General features: G+C 41.3%; 1 protein-coding gene across 4 annotated transcripts in view; it reads right to left on the bottom strand.

Annotated features, from left to right (window-relative positions):
- Nucleotides 1–11,558, bottom strand: part of MICU3 (mitochondrial calcium uptake family member 3) — an 87,848-nt gene extending 76,290 nt beyond the window's left edge. Inside the window, exon 1 of one of the 4 annotated variants that reach the window (XR_010939594.1) lies at nucleotides 10,947–11,390. Coding sequence is in view for 3 of the 4 variants with exons in the window: in XM_067721950.1 (XP_067578051.1) it covers nucleotides 10,947–11,333 (387 nt within the window). In the remaining variant the exon portion in view is untranslated. Of the gene's footprint in view, nucleotides 1–10,905 lie in introns of all 4 variants that reach the window. The other 3 variants (XM_067721950.1, XM_067721949.1, XM_067721951.1) reach the window with 3 other exon arrangements.
- Between the last annotated feature and the right edge of the window lie 1,241 nt (nucleotides 11,559–12,799).

Genomic DNA, 12,799 nt, shown 5'->3' with positions numbered 1-12,799 from the left:
CCAAACAAAAAACATTAAATAAGATCAGTGTCAGTCTCCTTGACCTACCTATACCCCAGTGGGAGGGCTTCCTGCTTGCTAGTCCCAACTTGAGATTCCCCACCCGCCAACTAGCCTTGGCCTGCTGCATCCCAGCTTGGGGGGCGGGGGGTGGGGGCGGTGTCTCCTGCAGGCCAGTTCCGGCCCATGGTTCCCTGTCTGCCAGCATTGGTCCAATGGCACCCCAGCAGGAGGCTTCCAGGCTGCCAGTCCCAGCTTCTGGTTCTCTATCTGCCAGCCTCAGCCCAGCAACTTGGAAAAGCTCTAGAGGTGAACACACCTCTTCCAACGAGGCCTGAATCCCAACCTAGGGAGGCCGCTGCCTTCCAACTTTGTTCCTTCCTTGGGTACTCTCCCTCAGCCCTAGGGTATTCCTTTTAATTTTGATTCCTTCTTAGTAGCTAATCCCCTGTAAATAGTTAATAATTCTTTATATTAAACCTTAACTGCTTCTGTTTCTGACTGGCCCCTGACTGATACAGGAGAGCCTGAAGATGAGTGTCATGGGGCGTCCCAGTGCTGCCTCAGGAACAAGCAGAAGAGAGGCACGCCGGAGCCAGAGCCAGAAGCCTCCTCTGCCTGCAGTGTCCCTGTCATAATCTCCCGGCAAAGAGGAAGTGTTTGCAATTTCCAGCAGCAGCATCACAAGCAGGGCAAGGAAAGGTAGATCTGGAGCTGAGGTGATAATCTGACAAGTGGCACAGTAACTCTGCTGCTATGCATACACAAAGTCCCTATTTAGCCACACACACACACACAAAAATAGCTAACACCTACAAGAACTTCCGATGTGCCTGGCCATTTTAACCCCTCTTAATAATCCTATAATGTAGGTACTACTACTTCCCTACTTTACAAATGAGGAAAATGAAGCATGTAAAATTATTTAGTTTTGGCAAGGTTCCTCAGTGAAAGAGCGGAGATTCAAATCTAGGTATTCTGACTCTGCAGACCACACTCTTAACCATAACTCTGCTAACAACTGTTTCTATTGCTAAGATCGCTAAGTTTGAAAAAATGAAGAGAAACTCTATTGAAAGCCAATGTTCTTCAACACTGCTATTAAAAAAGACAGCATACTTAGTAAGTTTTAAATCTCTGAAAAAGACTAGAAACAAATATTTCCAAATGGTAACAATTATTAATTCTGAAAAGAGAGTACAATAGAAGCACTAACAAAAGGTATAAAATTTTTAAAGTAATGAATCAATTTTTCACTTGTAGAAATTAATATTGAAAAGGATAAACAAGTTTTAAAAACCATGGAATATGACTGAGTTTCGGCAGTTTATTCCCATCACAAACTAATCACTCAGTTTGCTGACTCTCTTTCATAGAACTTAATATACTTTGTACTTTGGATTATGAGCTTACCCTCTTGGAGACCTTCTCTGTAGGATGTCCATGTGGCCAGTGTTCAGGGCATTTCCCTCCAAAGAAGTTTTGCATTTCTTTCTGCCAGCTACAACAGCTTTTTCTCGGCATGGGTAATAGAAGTTCTAACTCTAAACCCATTTGAGGGAGTGTGGGACCATTTTTATACATTCTCAGGAGAGTCCTTTTTTTTTTTTTTGCAGTACGCGGGCTTCTCACTGTTGTGGCCTCTCCCGTTGTGGAGCACAGGCTCCGGACGCGCAGGCTCAGCGGCCATGGCTCACGGGCCCAGCCGCTCCGCGGCATGTGGGATCTTCCCGGACCGGGGCATGAACCCGTGTCCCCTGCATCGGCAGGTGGACTCTTAATCACTGCACCACCAGGGAAGCCCAGGAGAGTCCTTTTTTCCACTTAGAGCCCATACAGACATCGTCAGGCCTCCCTGTCATCAACTTGTACTGGCAGGACCAGGGATGGTTTTCTTCTAGTCCGTTCTGTTGATGAGGGCTCTGGCTTTAGGGAGGTGGTGCCTCAGTTCCAACTTCCCAAGGTCTTGTCCCCACATAGGCATTAAAATCCACATCCCTAGAATTCCATGAATAATGACTCATTGCTCCCCACTTAAGCCACAGGTCACACTGTTCTAGTTATTAGTTTCCTCTTTATTCCTGCAGCAGGCAATTTCCTTTAATTTCTGAAAAGCATGGCATGGCATGTAAAAAGATGTTTCAAATATTTTTAGGACAGATTATGCAGCATGCTGTATGGATAAAACCAGAAGTCTAAACCATTTATTTTATTAAATGAGCATCCCATAATTTATCTACGAGCATTTTCATTTCACTTAAAAGCCATTCTCCCAACACAATATACTTCACAACTAACAAAGACCGACATATACCTATTGCTCATTCTCTCGTTTTTCCTTAGAAAGAGAACTCTGATGTTTAGCTAGGCCCAATAGCACACAGAATAAGGTCACATTCTTCAAGCTTTGTTGCAATTAGATAGGGCCGTTTGACTAAGTTTGGGCCAGTAAATGTAAATAAAAGTGTTTTTTGAGACTTCCTGAAAAGCCAGCTTAAAGGTTGCTGACTCAGCTATACAGGGCACAGGTGAGTAAAGGCAAAGTCATCATTTTGACTTATTTCTCCTGACCCCAAGCCAACTGCTCCTCATTGCACTTTGCTTTTACTTATTTCAGCCTGTGTTATTTCCATAATCACTTTCATCCCTGAGTTTAAAGCTGCTGTAGAGGGCAATCATAAGCAGCAATGGGCAGAGATCACTGTAGAGGGAGGACATGAGGGAAAGGCAAGGGAGGAAGATCTGTATTTTCCCACACAGAAGCTAAACACTGTGTGAAGATCAAATTGCTTTGGACTAGGATGTGGTGCTGTGAGTGAATCAGTAGTCACACCACAGTGTCTCCACCACTTTTTCTAAGTTAGGTAACTGACCCATCTGTTCCCCAGTACCTTGTTTTTCCAAAGGAATTAAACTTCCCAGGGAGCCACTGTACTCGCCTACAATTAAGAAAGCACAGCAGCAGACACTGGAATTATATAGTACATTTAAGAATGCCACTTTCTCTGTAAGATTCTGAGAGAATCGGAGTAAAGTCCTGAATAAAACATATCACCAAAATATAGAAAAGACATGTTTCTAGAACTTCTCTGTCAGCCTTTAATCAAACAATAGACGCCTACAACCTAACTTCTGCCCTTATAAACCTGACACTTTGATAATCCCACTCTGGGTCACTTTTCCATATCCTCCCAGTTTTCACTATTCTACTGAAGATCAATGTTCAACCTCATCTATGGCTTTAGCCATGTTCCAAATTCTGTTAGATGAGGGGTGTGGGTAGAAGACCAAAGACACCAAGTGCTATTCTCCTATAATTTGCCAGCAAATGGCAGGAATCTTGAGAAGTTTGCCTCCTTGCCTACAGTTTTATAAAAAGTTTTAAATAACTACTATAGTGATTCAGGATAAGTTTTAGATTTAATTATTTGGTGATGTATAGGTGTAATATTTTTGATAATTAAATACTTAGTTCACAATAGCACTCTTGTACTTTTAAGTAATAAAATTTAGAATATTAGATCAAAGTATGAAATACAGACTTTTAACGTTGCTCCCCAAATAGGATGTCTTGACTTTGATTAAGTCTGTGTTATAAAAGACTTGAATCAACACTCCTACCTGACCTTTTATGGTGATCAGGTAATCACCGGGGCTAGCAGATCAGAGGAGAGCATGACAGGCATATGTGATAGCACAGCTGCACAGTACTAGACCAAAGGGTTACGAAGACTGTATTCTTTACTAGGAGGACATAAAATCCTGATGTGACACATTTATTTGGATAGCAAGCAGTCTGGAGGAAGCCACATGACCACAAAGATCGAATGCAGAAAGGAGGTAAAGTTCGAGTCACACTGATCTCCTATCACCACAAACCTTAGTCCAAAAGCTTTCTATTACTGTCCTTAGGACTCCATCATTGAGCTTGATAACAGTAATGTCTCAAAAGCTTTCTTAATCTCCTGGGGACAAGAGTGAATGTGCTTGTATGTATATGGAGAATTACAAACCACATTCCACCTTAGATCAGTAAGAATAAAGTTAAAGTGGTGGGAAGAAGTTTAGATGATCCTATCTGAATAGAACCAATTTCAACAGGTTGGAGCTAGCTTAAATTGGACCTAACCTATAAGAGTCCTTCTGACCCGATGTGAGACTGGTTAGGAAGTGTTCACTCTGAATTGCTGCAAGCAATTTGAACAATCCATTATATTCCTTCCAGGGAAATGGAAAATCCAAATCTCTCACCTAGTCGATACTTAAGAGTGTCAACTGGATAGATATCATCCTTATCAGAAAGCAGGGAAAAAAAATGGAATTATTTGAAATTCCTTTATATATACTTTCTGTATTCTAAATTCCAGAGATGGAGTTGAGTATTAAAATTGTTAAAAGGCAAACTAGTGAATGGGAAAAAAAAAAAACCCAAAAAGTAGATGGAGTCTACTTTTCCAATTTGGAAAAATAATTCTGTAATGAGCAAACACTATGCCAGTCAATTAAGTGGTACAGCACTGAAGTTCCATATTTTACTTAGCTTATATAATCTAGTAATACATCAAAGGATAAAGGAGTAAAGGGTTACTTAAAGAGGAAGGTGAAGAAAACAATATGTCTAGAAAATCCTACTTAGTATACAAATGACTAGGTGTTTTCTTTAATGCTACATAATGCCATAAATAAAACTTGTTCAATTTTTTAAAACACATTTTTCTCCAGCATGGGTGTGTTTACACTACACAGAATAAAGTTGCTCAAATTCTCAGTGTTTGGCACATACAGGAAATCAGAATTAGTATTAGCGAGAATTAGTACTGTCCAGTTTAAACTTGCCCATCAAGTTTAAAGAAAAAGAATAGAATTTGGAGTGTACTATAAGTTAGGTGCATTTCCTATGTAAGTTAAACATTACATCATGGGTAAAAAAGTACTAGTTAAATCATATTACTAGCATTTATACATCTCAAAAAAAGAGATAGCATAAACAAGAATTAGAACAGCAAAAGTTGTGACCAGGTAAAAATATTCATCGAAAAACTTCTACGTTTCATGAGCAAGTTAAAATCTCATTTTATCATTTAAAAACTCACATTTAAACTTGCAAATACTAAACATAAGCAAATTAAAAGGTTTCATGGTTTTCTAGTTTTTTTTAAGTGGCTATATTGATCCTCTACTCTCCCCCAAATCTCTGTCATGGTGACTCCACAAATTTCTACTATCTTGCTCCCAGAAGATGACATCATCTTCTGTTGCATAGAGAAAATAAAAGCCATCAGGCATGAACTCCTTCGACTGCTTCCCACTAAACATGTATGCTCTCTGCCTCCTCCCAGCCCTTGCTCCTGTCACACCGGAAATGGCATCTCCTATTATACAAGATTAAACTCTTCCCTGTGCTTTAACTTTCAGCTCCCATCTCCACCTTGGTCCTTGGCAAGTCAATTATCCTCTATTTCCTTTGGGTTTAGTGTTCCTCTTCTTTCCATCAGCAATTAAATTATATTCAAGGGTCTTTCATTAAGAAAAAAATCAATTCCACAATAGTAGTCCTTTGAGCTACTGCCCTCTTTTTCTCTTCATGGCCAAGTTCATGAAAGGGTTGTCAACACTTGCTTCACCTTGTCCACCTCAGCTTTTCTTTACCTTTACTCTCAACTTAGCCAACTATAATGTGCTTTTCTCCTTCAAGATCTCACCAAGATCACCCATGACCTCCTTGTTGCTAAAACCGTTGAACACTTCCCATTACTCGTCTTAGCTGACCTCCTCTCGTAGCGTTCACTCTAACTGAATAACTCTTACTTGAAGTGCAGTCTTTTGTTGGCTTCCACAACTCTCCTGGCTTGCTTTATTCTGTCTGGATCTCAGCTTTTTGCAGAGTTCCATTTCTCTGTCAGTCTTTTAAAACGCTGATGCTCACCAGGGCTCTCTCCTTAAGTGCTTTTCTCTTGTTCTACATATTCTGAACAACATCATCCATTCTTACGACTTTTAACACTTGATGATTCCCAATTCTGTATGTATAATATAGATTTCTCTCCTGAGCTTCTGACCTATGTATCCAGCTGGAAACTTCCCTTCAGCTGCCCAAAGATACCTTGATCCACTGTGCAAGTTAAAAACTCATCATCCATGTCCACTACCCCAACCTGTTTGTTTGTTTGTTTGTTTGTTCCTGAAGACCTGGTCTCAGTGAATTACTGCACAACCCACCCAAGACAAAAACCTGAATATCATCCTAGACTCTTCCATCTCTCTCATCCCTAAAATCCAATCAACTACCAATCCTGTTGATCCTACCTCCAGAATCTCTCTCCAGTCCAGCAACTTCCAAGTGCTTCACTGTCATTTTCCTAGTAAAGCCATAACTATCTCTTGTCTAAAGAAATATTATTGTTAAAAACTGCTTGACGTGGGAATTCCCTGGTGGTTCAGCGGTTAGGACTCCGTGCTCTCACTGCCGAGGGCCTGGGTTCAATCCCTGGTCAGGGAACTAAGATCCCACAAGCCACATGGCGTGGCAAAAAACAAAACAAAACAAAAAAAACTGCTTGACATGTATTTTTTTAATTAAAGAATATGGAGAACCATACTCTCTAACATTCTCACCTAAGAGGCAACAACATCTTACCTGGCTACCCTGTGACAAATAAATCTACCAGATTCTACCAGGAAACCAAAAGAGGGGATCACCTAATTTAGCTTCCTATACAACAAGGTTATTCTACACAGAATTAACCTGTCTCCAATTTCACAACTGTGTGACTCCCCTCATAAGACTCTTCTACATTTACACATCTGGCAAATTCTTCAATATTCTGGGAAAGAATGAGCATTACCTCAAGTCTCAAAACGTGCTGCCTTAAAAAGAGGTTAGAAAAGGTATACAGTGAAAGAAACAATGCATAATTATTGGCAATTATTATAGAAATATACAAAAGAGATAAAAAGTATTGCTCTCTTTTTCACTTGAGAGTAAAACTAAACTGATTAAAGTCTTAAGATGATCAAACCATAAAATAGATCATGCGTTACATATAATAGGTAAAATACTGGATTAAAGTATGTTAATCAATCTAGTAGCTTTAAAAATTTTTGAACCTGAACCAGAAAGGCAGTTCTAGAACCCAAATTTTTTCTCTAATAAAAATAATGCTTTAAGGTTAAAACTGTAGGGTTCTTAACAGAATCTTGTCAACATCTCTCTATAACATTAATAAAGTTCAAGGCCACATTTACTGAAAAAATTTTGGCAAGCCAAACTTGCACAATTAAAATAAATACAATGTCACATGATTTGGTCTCCTGAAGCGTGGAATTTTGACCTTGACTGATGTCTTCCCATTTCTAATGCTATAAATAACTACTTTAGCTGAACAAAATATGAAACTGTTAACTCTCACAGAATGTGGTTGTGTCTTTTCAATGTGTTATGTCCCATGTAAATATTTAGCATGGGCTTATTCATTTGACAAGTATTTATTATGTGCCTACCAGGGCTAGGCTCCATAGCAGGCAATGAAGACATAAAGGTGATCAAGACAAACACAATGCCACTCCTTAAAAGACTAAGAAGAGAAGACAATTAACAAATAATTGCAAAAAGTCATCATCTGGGGCTACAGGATAAGCAGGGGTATTTTAACAAATCTATAGAGTCAGGGAAGGCCTTCTGGAGGAAGTTCAGAGGCAATGCCTTTAAAACAAAAATCTTCAAGGCTACGGTAACAGAACTGCATGTCTGTAGGTTACTGCTGTTCATTCCCATCAGTTATATTATTCTCACAACACGTACAGGTTAATTTATATGCTAGGTTTATGTTCAGTATAAAATGCAGCTTAAAAGAGGCTTTATAAATCAAAGGTTCTTAGCTATAGTTTGAAACATCAAAAGGAATCACTTCTACCACTTCAGGGAAATCAAATAAGCATAATAAATGAGGAGGCAACACAGGTTTAAAATATTTCTGACAAATGGCAGATTGACCTCATGAGTTTCTTTGAACCCCTTCCTCCCCTAACCACATTAAAATCCCAGTAAATGAATCTTTCAAAAGGTGCAAACATACGAGAACTAAAAAAGAAAAAAGGAGAGGAGACTAAAACACTCAAGAGAATTCATCAAATTTTTATAAAATTGAAGAGCTGGAGGAGTGATAATTGACCTAGGGGAGCAGACACACTACCTGGGTACTGTGGAGGAGGAGACCAAGTGGAAGTTAGCTGATTTTCAGCACAGACCTCAAAAAAGATAAGACCAGGGAACACAAGTTACTGTGGAGGGAGAGTAAGTGGTGGGGATGAAAAGAGAGGGTTAGAGAACAATACGTAAGTCCATCACTGGACACTCCCCCAGCATATATGCTCTCACACATATGTGCACTTGTGCCTGAACCCAGAATATTACTGTTCCTCCCACCTCACCTATTCTTTGAAGAAGTGCAATGACACCAGAGAAAAAGACATAAAATACTGACATTTGGATGCCACTCTAATGAAAAGCCCAAATGAAAAATCATGTCCATGTATGAAGAGCTTCTGAGTGGCTCTCAAATACAGATAGGTAACAACCACAGATAAGTGAGGAAAACCTCCAAAATGAAAGTGAGAGCTTAGAAAATCAAACAGGAATTTAAAAACAAAAACAAAAACCTGGAAGAAACCACACAATACATGGGGTAGAAGACAATTTTTAAAAACCCTATAATTAATACCCTTATAATAAAAAGAGAAATTTAGCAGCCATAAAACAAAATACAATGAACACGTGAACATCAGAGAACACAAAAATAGTTCTTTGAATTAAAAAATTAGGATAGCTGAAATAAAATATTTAATAGGAAGACTGGAAGATAAAGTCAAGGATATCTCTCATAAAAACAAACAAAAAGATTAAAAAGTTAGAATTTAAGAAAGATTAAAATTTGAATTAAATTAGGATCTGTCAGGAGGTGTAACTTCGGACTAATAGAGATTCCAAAAAAAGAAAATAGAGAAGAAACTGTCCAAGAAATAATACAAGAAAAGTATAGAGAACTTTCAGACGTGAATCTCCATATTGAAAGGACCCTCAAGTATAAGGCACAATAAATGAAAAAATGCCCACTCCAAAGCTCCTTATTGTGAAGTTTTCAAACACCAGGGATAAAAAGAAGATTATAAAAGTTTTCAGGGGGGGAAAAGGTAAAATACAAAAAGGAATAATGATCAGGATGTACTACTGGAGACTTGGCAAGGGTAAGACATGATTTCAGTATTATTTGACTTTTAAAACAATGTACAGCAATTTTTATAAACACCAGGCAATAATAATGTAAGTAAATAAATAATAGACAATAAATAGGTAAACAAATGAATAAAATAAAATCAATTTACTGAATGCTCACTACCTGCTAGGGGTGCCATTCAAACTCCTTTAAATATATTAACTCATTTAACCCTCATAAATCTATGAGGAAGACACTATTAACCTTATTTACAGATGAGGAAACAGGCATTGAGAGATTAAGTAATGATACATCTAGGAAGTGGTAGAGCCAGAGTCCTAGCTTTCTGAGCATGGTCTTTCAAAAACTGCATGATACTGTCTCTCAACTTTAAAAGTAAAATTAATTTTAAAAAAGAAGAAAAGAAAATACCATTTGAACGTTCACTACCATCCTAATCTGTTCCCAGATAACTATGGTTGATTAAAAGTTCTGACTTGGTCAATCAGGACACAAGCTTAATATGTGTGTGTGTGTGTGTGTGTGTGTGTGTGTGTGTGTGTGTGGTTGGGGGATGAAGGTTGAGGGTATTTGCTAGTATTTTAAGTATTCATTGTATAAAAATACTTTATGCTATGTATGTGTGATTTGCTGCTAGAAGGTCGATAAAATAGATTCCCTGCCCTAAATACAACAAAAATCTCCAGAAGAACTGATGCACTTACATCAGATCACCACTGCGTATTTGGGCAAAGAATAAAGGGTATATAAATCTCATTAAAGTTAGAAACAGAATAGCTACCTCTTTTCCAAAGTACTGTCATCTAAGCCCCTCACACTCTTCTTGTCTTGCAAGAAAAATTTCCCTAGACGATTTCCTAGTCATACATGACTATTAAATATACTGATAAGACAAAAATTTCATGCCCCTTCACTCACTCTTGCCTTACACTCACCTTTACCTTATATTATCAACTACATAATGAGACTTGAACATTGTCATCTGAAGTTCCTCTGCAGGAGTTAGCTTCATTCAGTTCCCTACTTTCCATCGTCTCACTGTCCCTACTTAATATCTGGCTTTAGTGGGGGGAAAAATTAGAGAAATATACTCTTTTTGAATAATTTTTTTTCTTTTCCAATCTGGTGACATCTTCATTCTTTCTGACCTATGATAAGGAGGCTACACAGTTTTGGCATTTCCTTTCTTGGGACTAATAAACTTCCATACAATAATGTCGAGGCTTCTGGGACCTCAGATCCTCCTTCAGTGCGCTCCTACTGCACTGGACCTCCTCCATCATTTGCTGTTGCATGGCCCTGCCTGGGAGTCCTTTCTCTCACATATGCGGCCCTCCACTTTCTGCCTGTCATGCCTTTGACTTCTTCTGCGTCGCTTTTTGGTTTTATTTTGTCGTGGGTTTGGGTTTTGGTAGATAGGTGATGACTGCAGCAACCTTTAAGATCCTGACGTGATGCATCATGTACGTCTTCCCAACACCTGGGTGAACAGACCCGGGGCTGCCTGGCCTATTAGGTTTCGGTCTCGCTCACAGGACGTCCCGATCTGTAGCCGCAGAGTCACACTGCGACAACCCCCAACGTCCGGTCTCACGCGCGCCCTGCACGGCTGTCACACCGTCCCTCCCAGCGCTCAGGTGTAGTACCTGGCGGTCCTAACCCCGAGAGTCACCTGCGGGCCGGCCGGGCGCGCGCAGGTGCTCACGCACATACCGTCTCCTTGGCAGCGGCGACCGGGATGGGAAGCAGCCCCCGGCCGCGGGGCGGTTCCTCCGGCTCTGCGGCCGCGCTCTTGGAGGGGAGCCAGGGGGCCGGCGCCCGCGCGGAGTCGGCCCTGGGGTCCCCATACAGCTGGTAGCACACCAGGCCGACCAGACCCCCGCCGGCCGCGGCCGCTATGCTCAGCTCCCCCCAGCGCCGCCGCCGCCTCCAAGCCGCCTCAGCCACAGCCCCCTCCTCCTCCTCCCGACAGAAGGGCCGGCCGGGAGAGCCCGGAGCTATGCCCGCAGGCCGCCCGCACGGCCCAGGGAAGGGATGGGGAGGCGAGGGCGGAGGCGGAAGCCGAGGCGGCGGCCGCAGAAGCCTCCGCAGCGCCGCCATCGCGGGAGCTGCCCGCACCGGAGCTAGGACGACGCGGACGAGGCGGTGGAGCGGCACCCGAAACCTCGCGAGAAGTTGGTTCGCTGAGGTTCGCTGCTGTCCGAGAGCGACCCCTACGATTGCGCGGCCTGGGGTCCCCTCCGGGCGGCCTTCACCTGGGGAACCGGGGGTCTCTGGCTGGGGAGAGCCTGGGGAGGAGGGGGCGCAACCGGCTGCTCCTCGGCCCCGCGTTCCCAGCCCAACCCCGCGGTCATAAATAACTGCGCCTCCCCCGGACTACACCTGACTGCGCGAGAACCCAACACCGCAGGCGACAGCCAGGTCGGCGGAGCTGAACCGAGCCCTCGGGGGCGGGGGTGTCGGGCACCCCTCCGCTAACGTGACCCTTCGCCTCTGCTTTTCTGGGTGGGTCTCGAATCATCGGTAATGCCCCTCTAAGAAAGTCACATCCCCTAACGGTATCCTGATCTTCTGATACGAGGTCGGGAATAATTTGGAACGGTATCTTCAGGTGTACAACAAAAATGAGATATAAAAATTTGGCTCGAGTCATAAAAATAGCAAATTAAGTAAAAGGATTTTTTTTGACTACATGACAGCTTCTGGTCTTTTGATGGGGGAAGGCTAATGCTGTTTTTTAGTTACCGTTAATATGTTTAAAAAACATTACCATACCAGTGGCGTGACTTAATTCAATAAAACAGAACTGTCTTACTTTTGGGGGGAAGTTGTTGATATAAATAATTGGTACGTGTATTGTGCCATTTTTTATTTTTGTTATTCCTATACTTGTTTGTGTGCTACACTTTATGAGAAAGTGTTTATGACATTCTTATCAGTTTCCTGCCCCTGAACCCAGTTTTGGTAACTTAGTTACCTAGCTTTGGTCTTTATATTCTGGAATGTTTCCAGGAGCCCTTAAAATAGTCTGGGTCTAGGGATGTGCACAACTAAATTTATTAGTCTCAAATGGGCTGCGGTCACAATGGGATTAGATCCTGCCAAGTCTTATGAAAACTGAGGGCTTTCAGAGGCAAACAAAATGAGATTTTCTGGCCCAGGTCCTGCTATTGCCACTCCTCACTAACCCCTTGCCTATAAGTAATCTATCGGATACACCTCAGTTACATCTTGTTTTAATATAGGCTAATGGAATTTTCCTTTCTTAAAGCCACTAAAAGTGATAAACAGAAAAAGCCTCTATAACATGAACAAAATGTGTCTATTTTAAGATGCCATCTCTGTATTTCTTTTACTTTCAGCCTGTTGGTTTTATATAACCAGTACCTCAAGGAAGACTCAGTGGTGGCTCCTTGTTTTATCACCAAGATTCCTTCAATTTCTGTCTTCTCTGAATTCTGGAAAATTCCCACAGAAGCATTTATTCTCTGGATCTACAACACAGTTCTTCTTCTGGCACTGTTTACTTCAAGCTGAATACAATTTCCGGATTTTCTCATAAATTT

The sequence above is a fragment of the Pseudorca crassidens genome, chromosome 21 (genome assembly GCF_039906515.1).
Source record: "Pseudorca crassidens isolate mPseCra1 chromosome 21, mPseCra1.hap1, whole genome shotgun sequence".
NCBI lineage: Eukaryota > Metazoa > Chordata > Mammalia > Artiodactyla > Delphinidae > Pseudorca > Pseudorca crassidens.
This window is presented reverse-complemented; position numbering and strand designations above follow the sequence as displayed.